Raw genomic sequence first — 25,306 nt, forward strand, 5'->3', positions numbered from 1 at the left:
TGAATCTCAAATAGGTCTCCGTGAATCTCCACAACTTGGACCCCTCCCTCCCCCCCCCCCCCCCCCCCCCCGCAAAAAATATAAACAGTGAATCATGACAGAATATTAAATAAAATGTCAATATCAGCAGATCAGATTTAACGTCTTATTACTTAAAAGGATGTAATATCATTTTTGCTTCACCATTCCTCATTATCGTGGACAATATGCATAAGCTAAGTCACAAAGTTCAATGGGGGGGGGGGGTTAAACCAAGTAAAATATTTGACAAGTAAAAAGAAAAAAAAATAGATTGGATATTCCAACTACGAGTATTCGCCATTATTTTCGGGAGATATTTACTCAGGTAAAAAAAAAAATATGGAGGAAGGGGCACAAATATACTCTTGACCGCCCCCTTTTCAAAAGTAGTGGTGTGGACATTAGCCCCTCTATTACTACGCCTATGATCTAACTGCTGATGTCTCACCATCCCCCGTCTTCAAAACATTTCTGAATCTCAGAAGTAACATATGTATAACACTGTAATCTATATATTATATGTTGCATAAACGATATGTTGCACTTATATTGTCTCTGATATTTAATTTTAGCGGTATAGAATTTGATATATGAAAGTGTATAAGTCGTCCAAAACATATCGAAATAGTGTCATTCATCAGAAATAGTTGTCATAAATAAATTGCCAAAGTTTGAAGCAAGTAAGTTTGGCAATATTATTTCAAGAAAAATATTGCGTCCTAATGCAACAATTTGAGGAGGAGTTCACGAAAATGTGTAAATGTGTTCGCCTTAGAGTTGCTATGATTATTGACAGCGAGATAGTTCAAGATTTAATCATAAGTAAATCCCAGAGCAAATTAAATTTTCAACCATTTATCAATTGTTCAAGTTAAGTTTGACTGATAATTACTTGCTAAAAATTCAATGGCATTTAAAACTGCAGCCATTTTTATTCCTATATTGCTATTAAGTCTCAAAATAACAAGAAAACTGTCTCGTTATAACTACATAACTAATTCGTTATAACGAGATAATTATCTCGTTATAACGAGATAATTATCTCGTTATAACGAGATAACTAACTCGTTAAAACGACATAACTAACTCGTTATAACGAGATACTAACTCGTTATAACGAGATAATTATCTCGTTATAACGAGATACTAACTCGTTATAACGAGATAACTAACTCGTTATAACGAGATAACTAACTCGTTATAACGAGATACTAACTCGTTATAACGAGATAACTATCTCGTTATAACGAGTTAATTATTTTTTTATCTTGTCAAAAATGAGCCTATCCGGCTTTCGTACTTTTGGTTTTAGGGTACAAAATTATGTTTGACAAAGCAAAAACAAAGTCTCTTGATATTTTTCTGGATCTATTTCCCTTTTTGATTAATAATTTTTTATTTATTTTTTGATTAATATTTTTTTTATATATATTTTTGGGCTTTCTGTGTATTTCTAGAATTAAAAACACTCTTTTTTAGTTTTATTTTATTTTCGATATAATTTTGATATATTTTTTTTATGATAACAAATCTTTCAAAAGCAGTTTACTAAGTCATTTTAAGTCTATGTTAAGGTTTAGATATACATACTCACGATCTCTAAATATTTACAATTAGGTTGGTCGTCGTAGTAATTGGAATATATTTTCTTCCATTCACAGCAAACTCGACATTGGAACAAGTCATTTCTGATCTGACATAATTCTATTCCTATACACCTCTGATCACCGACACAAAACTGGCTACATTTTTCCAAAGTTCTCGCAAATGTTGTTCCTTCTGCCGAGAATACAGTCTGAGATTCATTTTTAGAGAGCTTTCCAAAAACTTTGAAATGAAATTCTCCATGATAAGTATTCTGTTGGGAGACGCTTTCAGGCACTGGAATAAGGAAACAGGCAATTTGTAGGTATAGTTTCAGATACATCATGTGTAATCAGAATTATATTGTAGTCTACAATTAAATAAAACAGATTCCAGAGAACAGGGAAATACAGGTCGTACTGATCTTTGGATAATTGTAAAGTTTATTAGTCAGTGAAACATCTTTTATCATATTATACTTAATGTATAATCGAATGTACTTTAATGACCAAAAGGTAAAAAAAAATCTTCCACTTGTAACTAATACTTCAGTGAACTAAAACTAATTTGTTAGACAATCAATATTTTCTTTTTATTCTTATTATTAATTTTAAGCATTGCTTAATCGTACATGATGAATTATTCAGAAAACTCTGTGTTTGATGCGTTTTGAGGATGAAAAAAGTTCTGGGTGAATTTAATGATACAATTAAAGAATATTCCAACGTACCCTGAAATCGTTAGAGATAAATTGCATTGATCATTGTCGGAACATTTAGTTGTATCGTATCTTATTACTAGTAATAGAATGCTGAGTTAATTTCAAGGGCAATTTATTTTGAATAAAGAATCGTCTTGTTGGAAATGAAAACAACGTATGAAATAAATATACCACTACATTGATTGATTAATGTAATCTTTGATTTATAGAAATCCTGAACATTTACTCGATCTACTTTGTGTGTTTTAAGGAAGTTTTATTTTATTAATTTTGTGACAATCATTCCAATAATTTTCCCTCTTTTAATGTGTTTCTTCTGTAGAATAATTATTTTTCTTTTTTCCCTCCATTACTGTAGCTCCTAAATATACGCAAGGAATAAATTATCGCGTAATTACGCAAGAAGTACCACTCGCGAAATAAAATTACTCGCTTTTATTTTTATAGTGCTTAATTGTATGTAAAATCTCTAGATAAATCATCGATTCGCATATTATTTTGCTTCAATCAAAGTTTCTAAATAGATCTTCCATTGCAAATATGAACAAAAAAAATTTATAAATGTTCCTTTTTTGTGTGATTGCAATAGTTAAATACAATTTTGCAACAAAAATTTCCGACATCAAAGTTGCAGCTCATATTGCTTTAAGAAGAAACTTGAAGAGAAGTGATGTAAATCTGATGTTGATACTTAAAAACTCCAAGGAACTTTTAGAAAATTTGTAACAAAAAAAAAAACAAAAAACAAAAACAAAAACAAAAAACAAAAATTTCCAGAATCAATAATATGAAAACATACGACTTTTCAACACTTTATACAACCATTCCTCACAATAAATCAAGTATCTTTTAATATCGACTTTAGAGTACTTGTGTGTACAATCAAAATGGGTTTTTTAAAACAAAGTAATGTTGCAAATGACCAATGACAAGATAAGTAAATTAAGGCGTTCTATGATGCCAAAAAGCCTGAATTTTAATTTATCGTGGAGAATGGTTGTGTAAAGTGTTGAAAAGTCGTACCTTTTGATGTTATTGATTTTGGTAAAATTTTGTGATTTCAAATTTCCTAAATGTTCTTTGGAGTGTTTAAGTATCCACATCTGATTTACACCACTTCTCGAATATGTTGTTGTACAGTACTCCTGAATTTTCATTGCGGATATTTTAGTGAAGAGTAAAAAAAAAGGCTTGGTTGAACATTTACTTGAATCCTCTATGTATCTTTGTAAGGATTTTTACGTAGTTTAGTAATCCAGTATTAGTATGGTTATTCAAATTCAGTTTGTCTGTTGGGAATATTGAAAATATTTAAAACTGACATATTATTTTGAAGAATTTCCTCCTTAGCAAGGAAGTTATGGATATAAGTTGGATAAACACTTGCAGAATTAAATCCCAGTTCCTCTAAAATATTATTTAATTCTTTTTTCACTTCTGAATTATTGAAGACAGAAGGATAGATGGTTTTTATATTGCCACTCAATCGCTTAATGCTAGATTTCAACATCTATCTGATATTTATGATCCATTCTGACAAAGTATCAAGGTCTTTTTTTTTCATTTTTTGCCCATCACCTGACGTAATCTTTCACATAATATTTATGAAATTATGACGCCAGTTGAACGATCGGGGTTCCCTATATTTTAGCCTTTTTAAGATAACTTAATATAAGAACATGAACACGATGGAGGATTATGTTTCAGATGTTCGATATCTAGGCATGTAGAGATTTTTTTTTGTAATTAAAAAGTTTCGAAGGATTAGTCGATGTATTTGTAAGAATTACAAGTTGAGGTCTTCTACTTTAAATATGGTGGAATACAAGACTGGACCCTTTTGTGATTAAGAATATTACTTAAATAAACTGCTTCAATTCTTTTGTTGGCAAATTGAAGTTATGAATATTTTAGATAATCAAATATGCACAAAGAAAACTTGATCGATTGCAATGTATTCCCACTTTCTTTATTTTATATAAAATAAAAATTGTGGAGATAACAAGAGGCCCATGGGCCACATCGCTCACCTGAGTAGCTTTGGCCATGCTGTTCTTTACCAGATTTCCCTCCTTTTAATATACCTATTGTGGCCCCGCCCTACCCCTGGGGGTCATGATTTGAACAATTTAGAATCTACACTACCTCAGGATGCTTCCAAATAAGTTTCAGCTTTATTTGTCCAGTGGTTCTTGAAAAGAAGATTTTTAAAGATTTTTCTTATATATTTCAATATAAAACTTGGATTCCCTATTGTGTCCCGCCCTACCCCCGGGGTCATGATTTGAACAATGGATGCTTCCACTTAAGTTTCAGCTTTTCTGGCCCAGTGGTTCTTGAGAAGAAGATTTTAAAAGAATTTTCCTATATATTTCAATGTAAAACTTGGATTCCCTATTGTGGCTCCGCTCTCCCCCCAGGGGTCATGATTTGAACAATTTATAATCTACACTACCCCAGGATGTTTCCATATAAGTTTCAGTTTTTCTGGCCAAGTTGTTCTTGAGAAGAAGATTTTTAAAGATTTTTATGTATTTCAATGTAAAACTTGGATTCCCTATTGTGGCCCCGCCCTACCCCCGGGGGTCATGATTTGAACAATTTATAATCTACACTATCCCCAGGATGCTTCCATATAAGTTTCAGCTTTTCTGGCCAAGTGGTTCTTGAGAAGAAGATTTGTAAAGATTTTTCTTATATATTTCAATGTAAAACTTGGATTCCCTACTGTGGCCCCGCCCTACCCCCGGGGGTCATGATTTGAACAATTTAGAATCTACAATACCCCAGAATGCTTCCATATAAGTTTCAGCTTTTCTGGCCCAGTGGTTCTTGAGAAGAAGATTTTTAAAGATTTTTCTTATATATTTCAATGTAAAACTTGGATTCCCTATTGTGGCCCCGCCCTACCCCCGGGGGTCATGATTTGAACAATTTAGAATCTACACTACCCCCAGGATGCTTCCATATAAGTTTCAGCTTTTCTGGCCAAGTGGTTCTTGAGAAGAAGATTTTTAAAGATTTTTCTTATATATTTCAATGTAAAACTTGGATTCCCTATTGTGGCCCCGCCCTACCCCCGGGGGTCATGATTTGAACAAATTATAATCTACACTACCCCAGGATGCTTCCAAATAAGTTTCAGTTTTTCTGGCCCAGTGGTTCTTGAAAAGAAGATTTTTCTAATGTATTTCAATGTAAAACTTGGATTCCCTATTGTGGCCCCGCCCTACCCCCGGGGGTCATGATCTGAACAATTTAGAATCTACACTATCCCAATATGCTTCCACATAAGTTTCAGCTTTTCTGGCCCGGTGAATCTTGAGAAGATTTTTTAATGACCCCACCCTATTTTTATCTTTTCTTGATTATCTCCCCTTGTAAGGGGACTTGGCCCTTTATTTTAACAATTTACACTCCCCTTCACCCAAGGATACTTTGTATCAAAGTTGGTTAAAATTGGCCTAATGGTTCTTGAGAAGAAGTTGAAAATGTGAAAAGTTTACAGACGGACGGACAGCTGGACGGACGGACAGACGGACGGACGGACGACGGGTGATCAGAAAAGCTCACTTGAGCTTTCAGCTCAGGTGAGCTAAAAAGCAATCAGTACATTTTATAATATTACATTTTGCGTTAATTTCGTTAAAATATGTAAAAAAAAAATTTAAAAGAAAAAATGTAAGAACAAAAAATATAATCATGCAAACACTGTTTTCACATTAATTTTGCGTCGAGATCAATGCAGAATGTAATAACGCAAAATGTAATAATCAAAAAAGTGTCTTGTTACATTTTGCAATATTACATTCTGCGTTGATCTCGACGCAAAAGGTAATAACTCAAATTGTAATAATCCCAGTTTTTTTTTACATTTTACGTCGTTATACATTTTGTGCTGTGTATTTAACATGCTGGTGTGTAGTTCACGGATCCTAAAAAAAAATGGGGATGGATGACCTGAGAGCTACAGATCCATCCATTAAAAAATAGAGTGTATCTCATGCATGCAATTCTCGAATTTATCGCTGTATATTTTTAAAAGCTATCATTTCAAACTCTCATATCAGCAGTTCTCTCCGAGGTATATTCACAGTGGTCACACCGACTTGATTCTTTTGTCGTGCTTTCGGCCATGATGTAAACCTTCCCGAAACTCTGGAACACCTCAGTACAATATGGACAAAATATTATTGTGTGCTAATAAGGTATCCCTTTACTTCTGTAATAAAACATTCCCATAACTCTTGTTATAACCCTCCTGGTCTATCCTGTATTGTTAATTATAATTTCCTACACTGTTTCATGTCTTGTCTGATTACTTAATTTAATAAGTTGATTTTGCTTTCAAACTGTCTTCAAAAACCAGTGCATTTTCTGTCTCTCTAAAGATTTATTTCCCCTATGAACTAATACTGGTAAGGAGTAAAAATACTAAAGGAAAACAAACAACTTTTGAGCTGAAATGGAAAAATATTCAGGGTTATTTTTGCCACCTACGTTATTTTTGCTCTGTCACACTTGCAAACGGTTTAAACATTATGAATTAACTCAAATACAGTTTTGTAAAAGAAATAACCTAGTTTCCTTTGAATTTCCCCCATTTTAAAAATGCCTATTTCTGACAAGGGTGAAATGGACAATAATAAAATGGGGGAGGTGGGGAGGGGGTATACAGTTAACTTTTTGACAGTTGTCAACCATATTAACAAAGAAAAAAAATACCAAAACGTTGTAGAAACAATAATTTATTGAAATCATCATACGTAACATTACACATCACAATAATGTCCGACATTATGTCACTGTGTACATTTCTGTCTCACTCTCCTTCAGGAAAACAGTCTGTCCGTCCTCCTGTAAATTGTTTATAAAGTCCCTACACATGACCTGTTCAGTATCGTAACCAGTAGAAGTCTGATCTGAGTGATGGATAATCTGGTACAGCACCACAGGGACCTACAACAGGAAAATAAAACAGTGAAGGTAGAAAGCTCAAATGGTCAGACATAAAGACTTGGATCAATTGATTTCGGTGACCTAAAGTGTGAATAAAATATGATTTCAACTCGCATTCTTTCTTACCGACTGTTGCTAAGGCAGGACATCTGTCATAGATATATTTAATACATGTGTCCTTGACCTTCTGGGGGGTAACAGCCTGAAAAGTGGAGAAAAAATGTCACCGAACAATATATGTAAAGTGTTTAAATTTATCATCAAATCTAAAGGTTATATGTACAGAAGCTTTTCTGAAACATGGATTGGATTTATTAAATACCTTACTTATCTAAATATTGCAAATTTATAACTTACATCTATTCTATATTCCATCTCCTCCAAGGGAACCCGTCTTCCATAAGCCAACATTTGTCTGAGAGAAATAAGAAACAAACAGTTAAGAACATATTTGAACAAATGTATGCTAAAAAAATTGTCTGATGTACAAAAATAAAAGAAGGTAAAGACACTGCCAAAATTTAAAAATTCATCAAACACTTTGGTAAATTCACCCCTTAATGTTCCCAATATCTGAATGTGAAATTTTGGGTGGAAAAATAAAAAGGTTTATATTCAAATACTTACTACTAGGATCAATTAGTTTTTGGAATCATATTCCCAGATTTGAGAAACCTGAATGGCTAACTAACTGGAACAACTTGATTAGATAACTAACCTGCCAATATTTCACAAAGAGGAGCCAAAAAAAAAGAAAAACTAACCTACCAATATCTTCAAAGAAAGGAGCAAAATGGTTGAATTACTAATGGAGCAACCTTATCGGATGCCAAAATCTTTACAGGCATGAGTAAAATGATTGGATAACTAAATTGCCAATAACTTCAGAGATTGGAGGTCTGATTTTATAACTGACTACAGCAGACTGATTGGATAACTAACTGCAGCACACTGATAGGATAACTAACTGCAGCACACTGATTGGATAACTAACTGCAGCACTGATAACTAACTGCAGCACACTCCTTGGATAACTAACTGCAGCACACTCCTTGGATAACTAACTGTAGCACACTGATTGGATAACTAACTGCAGCACACTGATTGGATAACTAACTGAAGAATCTGATTTTATAACTGACTGCAGCAGACTGACTGGATAACTAACTGCAGCAAACTGATTGGATAACTAACTGCAGTGCACTGATTGGATATCTAACTGAAGCACACTGATAGGATAACTACGTGGTGCACACTGATTTTATAACTTACTGCAGCACACTAATTGTATAACTAACCTGCCAATATCTTCACAAATTGGAGTGGTCCCGTCTAGCTGTAGTCTCATGTTGGCCTTGAGTACATTCTTAGCTCTCTCCACCTCCACATCTGATATCATCTGACAAATTCTCACCCTGTAACCATGGAAACAAAAGGTCAGCATGTTCATAAAGTTTTGACTTTTATGAACGTCAAGGAATAACCTATCTGGGACCATGTGATTTGTACAATAGGCTATCATTATCATATACACCTACAGTTATTTATTACTAATATTCTCATTTTTTTCTTTAATTTCCCCATTGTCATTAAATCTAAATAATGACCACATATATTGATGTTATGAAATCTCATTTTAAAGGTTTAGCATAAGATTTAATGGGTATCGTTATCAGTGACAAAACACTGGGAAACATACAATACATGTTTTTGCATTTAATCTTATAAAATTATGAAATTGTATAAATTCAAAATTAAAAATTACATATACACTTTTAGCATACAATTATGTTTAAATAATTGCAGAATTTTGTAAAATATTTGTTTTTTTTATGGGATTTTTTATAAAATGTGTATACTAATTACACAGGACCAGGGATGGGGTCAATTACTTTAAAAAGTAATTAATTAAATTACAATTACTTTGACTTTTTCTTCAATTAAATTACAATTAAATTACAGGCTTTCTATGACATGTAATTAATTAAATTACAATTACTTTGTAAAAGTAATTAATTAAAATACATATTACATTTTTAATTTTTTGGAAAATTTTTATAATCCTTTTCAATGAATGTACAGAACATCATTTATTTGTATATAAGCTCAACCTCTGCACAAACAGTACAAGAAATAATATCCTATAGGCATTGTGTATCATTCTGGTTAAATTTATAACATTTATTTACAAAACAATAAGAATCTCTTAAAGAACTATCCGAGATCAGTTTGATGCAGTTTCCACCACACAAAACCTACATGTACACAAATGGCTTAAGATATTTGATTAAAAGTGAGTATTTTAATAGAGTAAAATGAGTCGCAACTGAAATCCCTCAAATTAAATATTTCCTTTGAAGGTACATGTAACCTGAACATCTTAAATTGCTATTTATGTTGAACAATTTTACTTCATAAATCAGAATTGTACAGATAGAAAATTCTTTCATAAAAATCTGTTTAGATGTTAAAATAATTATCAAATTGAAAGTTTTTCTTTTCTAAAGCAAGCGGAGCATTTTAAATTGAAATAATTATCTCCATTGGCATTGTCTTCTAAATCATGGAATGAATTTCTCTTTAGAGGAGTTGATTTGTTTTGATTGCAATTTAAAGGTGTGATCAGTAGGGCAATTATCTCTTCCCAACAAGAGAGAACTCTAGCTTAATTAATGACACACACCTTCTTTTTCTTTATTATTGATCAAACAACAAAGATTAAAATATAATAAATGCGTGTTTCATAGCTGAATAGACTTAAGAAGGGTGGTTCAAAATTCATATTTATAAACATACCTAGATAAAAAAAAATCAAAATTTACATAATGATTAGAAAGAAACTAGTTTATTATTATCAAACTTGTTTGTTTGTAAGCATTAACCTACGATTTTGTATAATTGAAGGATTGAGGATATGTTCAACAATAAAATAAAATAAAAACCAGTAAAATAGGGAGGTAGTGGTGACAATATATCATGAATATATCATGAATGTGTATTATATAAAGTAATTGAATGTAATTGAAAAAGTAATTGAAATTACATGGTATTTTCTCAGTGTAATTAATTAAATTACAATTACAAGTAATTGAAAAAATGTTCAATTACAAATTACTTCCAATTACTTCGAAAAATGTAATTAATTAAAGTCAATTACAATTACTTTTTTCAATTACCCCATCCCTGCACAGGACAGATTTTCCAGATCTCATAAATCAGCAGATATTTGTTCAATGAGTAAACTATGTATGTACAGCTAAAATAACCAAAGGTGAATGTAAATGCAGATCTGACACAATTTTAATTACCATTCAGTTGTTATGTAGTCTGTGATTAGCTGCATCTGTTGTCCTTCTCCAATAAAATATGCTCCCCTACAAGAAAAATATAATCTATATGTACATTCTGAGTTCACTGGTTCTAAATGTGCACTTAGAAATTTTCATGTTCTAAATGTACACTACTTTAAAATTTCTATTAGTGTACATGCATCCTAAGAATTCCCATGTTATCTATGCAGAAAGTTTACTTTATTTTATTTTTTATTAAAAGCTAATATCCACTAATTATGTACTCATCAAAGAAATAAATTGTGCATTAAGCTAATTTATGCTATTTTCAGCTCAGTCAAATTTGCAATGTATAAGGACACTAAGGTCCCTTTCCAGACACTGAATAAGAGAATCAAATTGTACAAATTTCATACTGCAGGTAATAGCCATTGTTAAATTTACTGATTATTTAATATTTTATTATTGATTATTTATTGTATACTCTGATGAATATGATGAAGCTTAGATTGATGTAAGTAACAGACTCCTATGTTCGTAGAATGTCTTACCAAAGTCCTGTGTCAGAGTAGTTTGTGTTGAAGGACATAAAGCTGTGAGCTGCGGGATTGGAGGCGAATTTCGTGGCCAACAGACTGACCAGGTCTTTTCCCCCCATCATTGACCTGTCCCAGCTCCCACAGGCCATGTTAGCGATCATCAGGGGGATATTGTCGGGGTCCTTCCAGCCGCAGGTCTCCACTGCGATGGCAACGTGACAAAGAGGCATGAAATCGTCACGGATTCTCACCTACAAAGAGAAAACCTAGTGTTAAGATTGGCTAGTCCTAAATTTCTTACAGTCATGTGACAGTCATACTATAACTTTTAAGTTAATTAAGCTAATTTAACTAAACTAGACATTGGCTAATCCAAATTTCCTCTATTTTTCTTGAAATTTTCAGGAATATTTGTTATTTCAATATACTTCATATACTGTACATGTATTTAAATTTTTCTTATTTTCACATATGATGAAGTTGTCATATCAAGATAAAAAAATGAAACACCAGAACCCATGACCTTGGGTCATGAAAATTTACAAAATTTGGAAGAGGTACTCTCATCATCATAACTATGCAATTAGTTGAAAATTTTCAAAGAATTCATACATTTTCACTTTGAAAGAAATTATGAATTTTCACTATATAATCAATGGAGTCCCCCCCCCCCCCCCTTCACCAGAACCCCTGACCCAGGGGCCATGAAATTCACGATTTTGAAAGAGGCAGCCATGCTCATCATAACAATATAATTAGTTAGTTTATTTCATACCCAGGGGCAGAGAAGAAGATTTTCAAAGATTTAATGCATTTTCACTATATATAAACAATAGAGCTCCGCCCTAGCGCCAGAACCCCTGACCCAGGGGCCATGAAATTCACAATTTTGGTAGAGGGCTCAATGCTTATTGCAATCATGCCAACAGTTTGACTGCTTGATGTCCAGGAGTAAAGAAGAAGATTTTTAAAGATTGCATCAATTTTGGTGGTTTTAGCCCCACCCCTCAGGCCCCAGGGGGGCAGGGACCATGAAATTCACAATTTTTGTCCCTCTTCACCCATAGATGCTATATACCAAAATTGGTTAAAATTGGTTGAGCGGTTTCAGAGAAGAAGCTGAAAATGTTTAAAAGTTAACGCACGACGGACAAAAACAGATAGCAATGACTCAGGTGACCTAAAAATCGGTTTCACAAAAATTCTTAAGAAAATCTGCCGTAACTTTACGAGAGCCCTAACCCTCTCTTAGGTATTTTAAAACCGATTTTATTGGGAAAATATAACCGCAAAAACCAAAATTCATGTTAAATTGAACTTTGTAAAGCAACTTCCAATAATATTTTATATTTTTTTCACAATCAAATGAAATACACTACAAAATATTTACGATGTAACTTTCACTTAAGATTTTTGTATGACCTACTTTTACGTCAGACTTGTGATTGTGACGTCAAATTTAAAACTTCCTTGCTTCACATCGCAGTTGATATTTGTTGTCAATAATGTTTGTTATGCTGACAAATATTGAAAACTAAGTTTTATTTTTATTTTCACCCACTTATTTAAGGATTATAAAGCATATTGAAGTCGTTGCTAGGGATGAAGTTTGTCGTAAGTAAAATCTTAAGTTCAATCTGCTACGAATGAGTTCGTGAAATGCACTTAAGATTTGTCGTAAGAGATTCTTAAGTTAAAATCTTACGCAAAAACGTAAGATTTTTTGTGAAAAGGTCCACTGAAAAGGAAATATTTTCATGCACCACTATTCCACCAAAATATAGTCCCTGCTAGATTTCAAACTCAGTTTACCAATTCTGTTCAAAGATGTACAGTTATAAGAAGGAAAGAAAAATATGATCTTTTAAATCCTTTATATCTTAATATATGCAACACATAAGCACATAAGCAAATACACTTTGAATTTTCATTTAGTCGGACACCAGTCAAGCATCACTCCTCAATATCAATCTCAGTTCAATAAGATCTTACATATCTCCTGTTTAGCAGTATGGTTTTACAAACTACTCTAACACTTTAGTCTGAAAGAATATATAGCCTCCTTTTACTTACATCTACCCTGTATAGCAGCATATTTTATTCAAAACCCTTTCATCACAATCTATAATCTTGTAAGGTTCCTTACCAAAACCTGCACTCAACCATCTCCCCCATCCCCCCCCCCCCCCCACCACCACCCCCGTCCCAATAAAAACATGCTTTGACACACACCACAACCTGTAATGTTACATTTGTTTTACACCTAAAACTTACATCTCCTCCAGTGAAGCGGCATGGCTCTTTGAAGGATACGTCTTTCTGCAGGGAAGTGTCATCAGTTTTACCGAGGTTTCCAAAGTACTTCTCTCCAAGATCTTTCAATTTCTGGTGTTCCACACCTACCAAAACATTCTGTATGTTAATCAATTGGACTCAAAAACATAAACCAGGCTAAAAACTAAAGTTAAGTTCCTTTTTTTTTTTATTTCAGAAGAGAAATAATTAACAGCTAACTCAAGCACTGATATTTACATGCAGCATTGCCTAGAAAGCATGATTCATATTATTATCAGCTTTCCTTTCCTACATGAAAGATAAATAATCTAAATCAACTTTACCTCAAACCCCAGCCAGAACGAAGCAGCAGGGTGTATAGTGAGGCTTTATAATTAACCAAAGTGGGGATAGAGGATGAGTGGGGGTGTATAGTGAGGCTTTATAGTTAACCAAAGTGGGGATAGGGGATGAGTGGGGGTGTATAGTATGGCTTTATAGTTAACCAAAGTGGGGATAGGGGATGAGTGGGGGTGTATAGTGAGGCTTTATAGTTAACCAAAGTGGGGATAGGGGATGGGTGGGTGTATAGTGAGGCTTTATAGTTAACCAAAGTGGGGATGGGTGGGTGTATAGTGAGGCTTTATAGTTTACCAAAGTGGGGATAGGGGATGGATGGGTGTATAGTGAGGCTTTATAGTTAACCAAAGTGGGGATGGGTGGGTGTATAGTGAGGCTTTATAGTTTACCAAAGTGGGGATAGGGGATGGGTGGGTGTACAGTGAGGCTTTATAGTTAAAGGGTTTTTATCACGTATCTAAATTTCTTAAAAATGAAACACTATTATATTCTTGAAACATATTATTATCGTTTAATAATGAAATAATGTTGAAAACAGCCGTAATTAGATGATAAAACGCCCGTAATATAGGGTCCTCGAAGTAAAAATCTCCACTAATTAGATAGGGGTCATGTGGTACTGAAACGTCATAGGTGTCAATGGTCAATAGAACTCGTAAAGCTTATCGTAAGAAAAAAATATATTGAATAGATTTTTAAGGTAAATAAATAGAATACACAGTATGGCCGGTTGAAATTTTGACATAGATATATTCCTTTGGTTATGGACGGTCAATCTTTTAGGTATGAACGTCTAGCAGAGAGAAATAACCCGAAAATATGCTGACAATTGGAGAGAGGTCACCGAAGACGAAGCCGTTGACAACTCGGGACTTCAACTAAATAGAACGAATTACTAAAGTTTAACTTCGTAAACATTCATAAATATGGGAATTTTAAATTCCTCTTCATTATTATTTTAATCAGTTATAAATAAATAAATCCTGTATATCTTCTATCTGTTCTAGCAGTGCATATCATGTACTAGAAATGACACTTCTTCAATCGCGCCGTACGCCATTACGATGTTCATAAAAGTTGCACAGAATCTAGTAGGAATGTTGTATTCCTACTAGATTCTGTGCGACTTTTAAAAAATGCGTGTTTGTCATTTATTATTTTTTTAAAAAAAGTATCTTTCCTTAAAATATTTTATAGGACAGAAAAAAAAAATCGTGATCGATCGGGCATAAACGATTGTTCTGAATGAAGATAAACGCCATCGCATTTGCAGAGAAAGGCCCCCCTTTTATCTCTCGAACAAGAAATGTGGGGAAAAAATTCTTCCTAAAACCTTTCCTGTGCACATTTGTGCATCATAAAGCCATAAATTATACCTTACAAGTTGTCAATTATCACTTAATTATTTTCTAACAGGTTTAAAAGACACAACAAATGAGCCCTTTTGTATACACAATAAGTACTTCGCTTGACCAGGATTGACACCTATGACGTCAGAGCAATGGCGCGTAACATCGCGATCAAAATATGCATATTGAGAAATTCAAACTTTGAATCGCTGAAACATCAAAAATATTAATTTTCTAGCAAAAATTTTTAAATATATGATTTTAATAGCATGTAAACGTTGTCATATCAAAAAATTTTGAAACGTGATAAAAACCCTTTAACAAAAGTGGGAGTGGGGATATGTGGGGGTATAGTGAGGCTTTATAGTTAACCAAAGTGGGGATAGGGGATGGGTGGGTGTATAGTGAAGCTTTATAGTTAACCAAAGTGGGGGTGGGGATGGGTGGGTGTATAGTGAGGCTTTATAGTTAACCAAAGTGGGGGTGGGGATATGTGGGGGTATAGTAAGGCTTTATAGTTAACCAAAGTGGGGGTGGGGATATGTGGGGGTGTAGTGAGTATAAAGTTAATCTTACCTCCAGCCCCAGCAAGGACAAAGCGGGAGGGTGTGTAGTGAGTTTTTATGAAGTTGGTCAGATCCTGCCTCTTTAGGGATCTACAAAGAACAATTTAAGAAACATGAGAAAATGCAAAATTCAAGGACAACCAGAAGTCTCTGATGAGACTGTAGCTCTACTGGTTGTATTTATAAAGGAAGATAAAAGTAGCACTTGGACTTGAAACTTTGCAACAGCAATAAATAGAATAATGATCCTTGGTTTAGTCTCTTTTTGGCAAGATTTATTATTATATCAGACTAAAACTGTAGGAGGAGTAGCCTTTTAAAACAATTTTACTGAAATTTTGATTTAAGTAACCATGGCAACATCATTCAACAAAATCAAAAAACAATAACACCAATTATGTATCTCTGTAGTCTACTTGTATGCCACATTATTCTGAAATCAGACAAAAAGTGTAGGAGGAGTAGCGTTTTGAAAGTATCTCAAGAAAATTTCTATTTTTAGTAACCATGGCAACACCATTCATCAAAATCCGAAACTGGTACAGAGAATTATGTATCTTAGTGTAGTTTACTTGTATGCTAAGTAATACTAAAATCAGACCAAAACTGTCGGGGTAGCATTTTGAAGGTATTTCAAAGAAATTTCTAGTTTTAGTAACCATGGCAACAATGTTCATCGAAATCAAAAACCGACACACAGAATTATGTATCTTAGTGTAGTCTACTTGTTTGCCAAGTTATATTGAAATCAGACCAAAACTGTAAGAGGAGTAGCATTTTGAAAGTATTTCACAGAAATTTCTATTTTTAGTTACCATGTCAACATCGTTCATTGAAATCAAAAACCGATAAACAGAATTATGTATCTTATTATAGTCTACTTGTGTGCCAAGTTATATTGAAATCAGATCAAAAATGTAGGAGGAGTAGCATTTTGAAAGTATTTCACAGAAATTTCTAATTTTAGTAACCATGGCAACACTGTTCATCGAAATCAAAAACCGATATATAGAATTATGCATCTTAGTATAGTCTACTTGTGTGCCAAGTTATATTGAAATCAGATCAAAACTGTAGGAGGAGTAGCATTTTGAATGTTTTTCACAGAAATTTCTATTTTTAGTAACCATGGCAACACCGTTCATCGAAACAAAAACCGATACACAGAATTATGCATCTTAGTATAGTCTACTTGTGTGCCAAGTTATACTGAAATCAGATCAAAACTGTAGGAGGAGTAGCATTTTGAATGTTTTTCACAGAAATTTCTATTTTTAGTAACTATGGCAACACCGTTCATCGAAATCAAAAACCGATACACAGAATTATGTATCTTAGTGTAGTCTACTTGTGTGCCAAGTTATATTGAAATCAGACCAAAACTGTAGGAGGAGTAGCATTTTGAAAAATTGTTTACAGACGGACAGACAGACAGACAGACGGACGGACGACGGACACATTACTATCGCATAAGCTCTTCTGGTCTCTGACCAGTAGAGCTAAAAAATGAGTTTTATATTTTGACCAACAGGTATAAAATTATGCAACACTCTTTAGATTGCATTATATTTAATGTATGCCACTGTAGGCAGAACAAAAAGTTACAGCATCAATTAAAATACTGAAGTATAATCATTGTCAGGTTTTAGTAATGAAGCAAACATGTATATGAAAAACATAACTCTGCCTAACAAAAAAGCCTGTGTGGTTCTTCAAATACACTTCTCTTGACACTGAAATTGATTTGTTTTTCCTGGTGTAACTCAGACAATGACATAATAAATATTACGTGTGGGTCCTGGTATAATCTACACACAACAACTTTTCATGTAGGTCTTAGTAAAATGAGGGAACTGACTTACTTGATATTTTGTGTGGGTCCTAGTGTGATGTTAGATAATGATATAATTGATATTTTATTTTGTGTATTCCTACTGAAATGTTACACATTGAAATACTTGATATTTTGTGTGGGTCCTAGTGTGATGTTAGACATTGACATACTTGATATTTTGTGTGGGTCCTAGTGTAATGTTAGACATTGACATACTTGATATTTTGTGTGGGTCCTAGTGTGATGTTAGACATTGACATACTTGATATTTTGTGTAGGTCCTAGTGTATTGTTATACATTGAAATTCTTGATATTTTGTGTGGGTCCTAGTGAAATATTAGACTTTGTCATACTTGATATTTTGTGTAGGTCCTAGTGTAATGTTAGACATTGTCATACTTGATATTTTGTGTGGGTCCTAGTGAAATATTAGACTTTGTCATACTTGATATTTTGTGTAGGTCCTAGTGTAATGTTAGACATTGACATACTTGATATTTTGTGTGGGTCCTAGTGTAACGCAGACATTAAAATACTTGATATTTTGTTTAGGTCCTAGTGTAATGTTAGACTTTGTCATACTTGATATTTTGTGTGGATCCTAGTGAAATGTTAGACATTGTCATACTTGATATTTTGTGTGGGTCCTAGTGTAATGTCAGACATTGAAATACTTGATATTTTGTTTAGGTCCTAGTGTAATGTTAGACTTTGTCATACTTGATATTTTGTGTAGGTCCTAGTGTAATGTTAGACTTTGTCATACTTGATATTTTGTGTGGGTCCTAGTGTAATGTCAGACATTGACATACTTGATATTTTGTGTAGGTCCTAGTGTAATGTTAGACATTGTCATACTTGATATTTTGTGTGGGTCCTAGTGTGATGTTAGATAATGATATAATTGATATTTTATTTTGTGTATTCCTAGTGAAATGTTAGACACTGACATACTTGATATTTTGTGTAGGTCCTAGTGTAATGTTAGATATGTACATACTTGATATTTTGTGTGGGTCCTAGTGTAATGTTAGACATTGTCATACTTCATATTTTGTGTAGGTCCTAGTGTAATGTTAGACATTGTCATACTTGGTATTTTGTGTAGGTCCTAGTGTAATGTTAGATATGTACATACTTGATATTTTGTGTGGGTCCTAGTGTAATGTTAGACTTTGTCATACTTGATATTTTGTGTGGGTCCTAGTGTAATGTTAGACATTGTCATACTTGATATTTTGTGTGGGTCCTAGTGTAATGTTAGACATTGTCATACTTGATATTTTGTGTAGGTCCTAGTGTAATGTTAGACATTGTCATACTTGATATTTTGTGTGGGTCCTAGGATAGTCCTTCCTAACGGTGTTCCTTGGTAGGCTGTGGCATGTAGATGGTCAAATATTACTTCCTGCATGTTTGTTTCCACTTCCTGTTAACAGAGTACAATATTGTACAATATTTCAAAACAATGTTTCCATGTATATGCAAGATTTATGTTGAAGTTTACACTGTACACACTTACAATGAATTTACATTTGCACTGAAGTGATTTTCATTCCCTGTACTTTAAAAACATAGTATCATCTTACTAGATATAATGAATTACATTTGTAACAAACAAAAATTGTTCATCCCTGGCACTTTACCATAAGTGGGTTTCATTACAAGTACATTGAGAGACTATTAAAACAGTGTCATCTGTTACCTCCATTTCCCTCAGAATTACGTCTCTCTCTCGTTCTATGTCCTGCTCATCTAATTTACTGTTCTGTATAATGTCTGACAGGATGTCCATTGCTGAAAAAAATTAAAATATAAGAAATTTTCTCTCTTAGAAAACTTTCTATCTGAACTGAAAGGAGCACTTACACAAACTAGGGATTGAAAATGTCAATCATGATTATGATGTTCTTGGAAAAATGAGAAATTTTCATTCCAAATCAAACCACAAATTCATGTCATAAAAATAGAGAACATTGCAACTGAACTACTAGGAGCATTTACACAAACAAAGGAATCAAATGTCAATTTTTATCCTGGTTGTGCAGTTATTGGGAGACAGGAATTAATTTCAGGACATCCAAGTAAATGTTTTCAATATTTTGGCTAAATTTTTGTAACAAATACTTACCTTCCATGGATTTTATTATTGTAATTTTATTATTATTTTATTATTGTTATTTTATAATTGTTATTTTTCAAATATTTTATTCATACAAATGAACTTGATTGGGCAACAGACAAAGCCTACATAATAAATGGATCTTGTCATTGGATTCTGGTATTGTTTATCATTTACATACAGGTGAAGTATTTTACCCTCAATCTCTCAAACCCTCAGACATCTCAAATTTTTTTTCTCAGTCCAATCGAGTCCAAGATACAAGTAAACTTCGTTATCTCGACATCGACAGGACCATCGGAAAATGTTGAGATATCCAAGGTGTCGAGATATCAGAGTTGAGACTTGACGTCCAAGATTTCACTGCATAGCAAAAGACTTCAATATACATGTAGACTGTAGCTCAACATATTTCAGAATTCCCTCTATTTTTATTAAAAATCTAAGAAGTTAATTTAAAATTCTTGTTTATAATTAAACAAGTTCTTTATCGAAATCTTTCTAAATTCACAAAGTTTCAGTACAAAGTTACAGCATTCGTGTGTAACTTTCCTTTTCATCAGAACAGGATACGAAATGCTCTCTATAAACTTCGAACTGTATAAAGTCGACATCCAATTTACGGAAAAAAAAATTAAATACGGATTATTTTTTTCTTATTTCTTTCAGGAAGAATGTACATTAAAATTCATTTTTTGAAGAGATTTGTGTATCTAAACTAACGTAGTGTTGTTACAGATGAATGAATTACGGCTGATTCGGTCAATCCTGTCGTTAATTGGATTGTTTCCTGTTGAATACATTTTAACTACAAAATATCATTAAAACATCTTTTAATTCCTTAGTTTGAATTGTTCAGTGTGTTTATATTCATTTTAATTTAGTTACCTTTTTTAAAATTTAAAAGTTATGTTAGGTTTTGATAAAAATAACTGTCTGTACATTTACGCAGAATCGTGTAGATTTAGCAGTGATATTACCCAAGCTGAACATTAATTAAGCAATAAACTTCTCAAAGATGCCGAGGGGCTTGGGATTCACCTACAAACACAGTCTATAGAATTAATTAAGCAGTGTGCAGTTAAAACATGGGTGTGAAAGGTGTGAAATTTTGACGACGTCGAGATACCCGGAGTCGTCCGTGTGTGACGAGCGACCCTATCTGACAAACAGTTAGGTTCAGCAGAGCAGAAAATTGCCGATGTTGACATATATCAGGTAAATTTTGCTCTTGGGACTGTGAATATACATCGAGATAACCCGCGTTGTCGACATTACCAAGGTCGACATATCAGAGTTTTTGCAAATCATTTATATGGTAAATACTGCCGGGATCGCGAAAGGACGTCGACATATCCCAGGTTGTCGACATATCCGATGTCAAGATACCGAAGTTTACCTGTATCAAGGTTTGACTGTATTTACCTTTTTCTACATCTTTGGATAAGCATTTAGCATAAAACACAGTGGTTTCTCTTGATGTGTAGGCGTTCAGATGAGCCCCCATGTTTTCAACTTCTAACTCTAACTGTGTTCTGGAGCGCTTTCCTGTCCCCTAAATCAGTACAAAGTAAAATTACAAAACAATTGTCTTAAAAAGCTAGCTCTTATTTTCAAAATCATAAAAATATCTTTCATTTTGTATAAAACAAATCCAATGAACCTTATTTTTAACAGATAGTTTCTGAAATATTTGCTAAATTTCTTACGGTCATTAAATTGGCATTCTTATTAGACCAAAAGATAAATTTTCAGTGATTGCATGTAGGACAATTATAATAAACAACTTAACAATTCTTAATAATTCTTATCAGTATATTTGATCTTTTTTTTTTTTGTAAGTTAATGTAAAACTAATTTCATGTAAATTATCATTATTTTCTAGATTACTCAAGACTTATTTTTTTTATTATTCAACTCAATGTCTTTATTTCAAATAAAAGAATTTGTTTACCTTGAAAAACATGTGTTCTAGGAAGTGAGCCACGCCATTGTTTTTAGCTGTCTCATATCTGCTTCCTACATCAATCCACAGCCCAACCTATTAGATAAATGTCCTCTTTGTTATACATTGTAAGACTTAATTAAAAAAAATATAAGCATACATGATCACAAACAGTAAGAAAATTGGTATGCCAATTGATCAAAAGAACTTATTTCAAAGTATGAGTGTTTATTTTAAATTCCTAATACTATGCTTTCATTTTAGAACTTAAAATAATTTTTACTCTTTACTTTGGAAAATCAAAATGAACTAGGGCATATTTTTAGTTTAAAAAAAAAATCACTCATTTTGAATATATGATAATAAAAGTACCAAGCCCAGTAAGAGAGGATAGCAATTATGCCACAAACACTAATTAAATACAAGAAGTCCATGGGCTACAATGCTCACCTGAGTCACTAGGACCCTTCTGTTCTTAAACTTTATAAGCAGATATTTTTCCTATATATTCCTATGTATTACATCACATATTGCAGCCCCACCATACCCCTAGGGGTTAGGATTTGAGCAAACTTGAATCTACAATGCCTGAGGATGCTTCCATATAAATATGACTAATCACAGCTTTGCTGTTTGAGATTCTATGCTATGTCAGGAAGCTTTCACCTAAGCTTCATCTTTTTTGGCCCAGTGGTTCTTGAGAAGAAGATTCTTAAATGACCCCATACAATTTTCACTATTTCTTAATTATCTTTCCTTAGAAGAGCGTGTGGCCCTTCATTTGAATAAAATTAAATCCCCTTTACTTAAGGATACTCTGTACCAAGTTTAGTTGAAATCGGCCCAGACTTTCTGAAAAAGATGAAAATCTGAAAAGTTTATGACACTAATGATGACAGCTGACAAGGGTTAAATTTCAATCAGAAAAGCTCTCTTGAGCTTTGGCTATGGTGAGCTAAAAAACTGCACAATAACAACAGAAATGTGCCTCAATAAAACTATATCTGACAACACTTACTGTACATGTGGGCGTGCCCAGACTCTCTGTTAACACTTACGGTACATGCGGGCGTGCCCAGACTCTCTGTTATCACTTACTGTACATGTGGGGGTACCCAGACTCTCTGTTAACACTTACTGTACATGTGGGCGTGCCCAGACTCTCTGTTGCCACGGTCATCCCATTAGGGAGGGTAGATACCACCGTCTCTGGTACATTGACTTTGACCTTCCTCTCAGCTTGAGTCGAAGCTGCCCTCCATGCTGGGTAGACAACCTGACATGAAAATTAAATACATGTTTATATAATTATATAAATATTGCTTCGATTCTTCTTCTCTGCTTAGGCTACAGTTAACCACTCAAAATTCATCCAACATAGAAAGGTGGTAAGTGTGTTAGCAAAATGAAAACAATAAACAGATTTAACAGAATTCTATGATTATGCAAAATAAACAATACAATACTACATGTAAGCTAAAAGCAGGGATTTTTTTAGGGTCTCTCCGGGGCCGAAATTCGGCCCCATTCCCAATGCTGAAAAGTGCATGTTTTTCCCAAAATTATACCTAAAAATTCCCAATATGAAAAAAGTTATTAAAATAAAATAATGACAAAAAGGTGTTTATGTCCTCTATGTGCGATGTACGAGCCATCCGAGGAGTTCCGAAAAGTTATTCAGAATACTACGGATGTTGCATGCATACTTTTTAAAGTGGGATCGATGTTTAAAAATTAAAGTCGGGATCGTTAATTAATAAATAAACATGCATCATGTCAGTCTCTCCAGTTTGCCTAGGGCGGTAATTTTCAGGCTGTGTTGAATCACTCTTATTCTTATAAATTAGTCAAACAATACCGATTAACCACTCATCTGGAACAAACCCACTATCAAATTTTATTTTAAAGAACTTCTTACGTAAAGGTAAAAAAGATGACAACGTTGTATAAAAGTGTTCATTTACAATGTTATTATACCCTGCGGCTTTACCATTTTTAAGGTGTTGAACAGTGTCTATTATTTAATATCACTAAAGCTGGTTTAGGCCAGCTTCATACTATAAAAAAATAAGAAAAATGATTAAATATTTGTCTTTTGCTTGTTTTTATTTGTATGAAGATATTTTTCCCAATTTCAACAAAATATCGCTTTTTTTCCCTATCTTGACGGCCCCGGCCCCTGGAATCAGAGGGTAAAAAAATCCCTGAAAAGGCTATATAGATGTTTATTCCGACATTGACAAGTTGTGTGCATTGAGTTGTAAGTATGCTTACTTCATACTGTGTTGAAAGTTATGATAACCAATTGTTTACCATAAGTGGCAATTATGATTTCATTCAAGTAGATATTATTTGGTTAAAAATCAAACCTTTTAATTAGCAAAGTTAAATAAAGCTACTCTGATTCCAGCTTAATAGCTAAATCAATTGATTGTAATAAGGGCTGTAACGACTTCCCCAAAATAACCAAAAGCAGCAGTCCAAGTTGTTTAGTTTGATTTCAGTTAATTTTTTCTGGATTTGGGTTCAGGTTTGGTTTATATATTAGAATCGGTTTCATACAAAAAAGAGCATTGAAATCATAAGAAATAGGATGATAACAGTGATAAATAAATATCCTAACCAAAAATCTCCAAACATACTAAAAATAAATGAACTGTGATGGCCCTAATTGTTATAAACAGTATATACTCTGACCCCCCCCCCCCCTCTTCATATACCTGTAATAGTTAAATATTATCTCTGGTAATTTCGGCCTTGAGTCTTCAAAATTCAGAACTAAAGGAGGATACAGAGATATTTCTCATTTCCTTTCATTTTCACTTACCACTTACTATCAAAGATTACAGTAGTTTTTTTCTTTGAGAAAATTCGGGTCATTTTCTTTCCACAATGATTTTTTTAAGCAGATATATTTGAGAACTGTCTTGGAACTTTTGGACAACTAATGATAAAATAGAACTTCTCATGAGCATTCTAACAAGATTTTACAGAAGTTTCCAGAGACCGGCGAAGTATTATTTTCAGCGCTGTTACATGACCTTCACTTCTAAAAACGAACTCGTCTCATTTAAAACAGGAAAAAGTACGTTCACTAGAATTCCAAGTATCTATGCAGGTAAAGCATATGATTGTGCTAAGTGTATGAAGCATCATGTGTTACCTGCTGGGAACGACACAGATATTTAGCCAAAGGACTGGCAGATCCCAGTATTCGAGAAGACATGATTGTTGTGTAGAGAGAGAGCATGCGCCGTAATTAAAGTAAGTTGTACGTAGTTTGTACTTGTTGGTTGGTCCATCGGGATCGGTGTACACAAGCAGACGGAGTTCAAGTACAGCCGTGAGGTATAATATGTATGCTGTTTTGGATCTCGTAACCAGCCTCTATAACCAGGCAGAGCGCATGCGTGAAATAAATTTCCATCGAGATCGGAAAACAGCAGAGAGGAAATTCGGAATATATAATGGAAACTAGTAATGCGGAATGATACTATAGTCAGATGCAGAAATTTTTGCATAATTCGATCAACTTTTATTTAAAAAAGCAGAAGAATAAATCAATCAACTTTACAGTTAGTTTTTATTTATTTATTTATTTATTTATTTATTTATTTATTTATTTATTTATTTATTTATTTATTTATTTATTTATTTAATTATTAATTAATTAATTAATTTATTTAATTTATTTATTTATCATTCTAATAATTAATTAACTAAGTAACTGATTAATTTATT

General features: G+C 33.2%; 2 protein-coding genes across 2 annotated transcripts in view; both read right to left on the reverse strand.

Annotated features, from left to right (window-relative positions):
• Positions 1-1,948, reverse strand: part of LOC133203466 (uncharacterized) — a 12,121-nt gene extending 10,173 nt beyond the window's left edge. The window contains exon 1 of the mRNA XM_061339244.1: positions 1,612-1,948. Within this exon, the coding sequence (XP_061195228.1) occupies positions 1,612-1,948 (337 nt within the window). The remainder of the gene's footprint in view (positions 1-1,611) is intronic.
• A 5,110-nt stretch (positions 1,949-7,058) lies between these two features.
• LOC133203732 (mitochondrial-processing peptidase subunit beta-like) lies at positions 7,059-24,822 on the reverse strand. The gene is made up of 14 exons (XM_061339512.1): positions 24,729-24,822; positions 22,704-22,841; positions 21,575-21,661; positions 21,046-21,175; positions 19,204-19,295; positions 18,821-18,927; positions 15,674-15,753; positions 13,389-13,513; positions 11,127-11,365; positions 10,594-10,659; positions 8,584-8,700; positions 7,643-7,700; positions 7,412-7,487; positions 7,059-7,285 (listed from the first exon to the last, which is right to left on the reverse strand). The coding sequence occupies exons 1-14, from the start codon at positions 24,813-24,815 to the stop codon at positions 7,221-7,223; spliced, it is 1,467 nt and encodes a 488-aa protein (XP_061195496.1). The 5' UTR covers positions 24,816-24,822; the 3' UTR covers positions 7,059-7,220.
• Between the last annotated feature and the right edge of the window lie 484 nt (positions 24,823-25,306).

Source organism: Saccostrea echinata, unplaced genomic scaffold (genome assembly GCF_033153115.1).
Source record: "Saccostrea echinata isolate AGI-Se365-2 ecotype Australia unplaced genomic scaffold, CSIRO_AGI_Sech_v1 ptg000051l, whole genome shotgun sequence".
Taxonomy (NCBI): Eukaryota; Metazoa; Mollusca; class Bivalvia; order Ostreida; family Ostreidae; genus Saccostrea; species Saccostrea echinata.

What these genes read in the sequence shown, in the direction of transcription:
- LOC133203732 (XM_061339512.1), bottom strand. Translation starts at nt 24,815, where the DNA reads ATGCTCTCTCTCTACACAACAATCATGTCTTCTCGAATACTGGGATCT. An exon ending in TACTCTGACACAGGACTTTG is followed by an intron (nt 10,660 to 11,126) that starts GTAAGACATTCT and finishes TTTTTCTTGTAG; the next exon opens with GGGAGCATATTTTATTGGAG. An exon ending in AGATGGAATATAGAATAGAT is followed by an intron (nt 7,488 to 7,642) that starts GTAAGTTATAAA and finishes TCCACTTTTCAG; the next exon opens with GCTGTTACCCCCCAGAAGGT.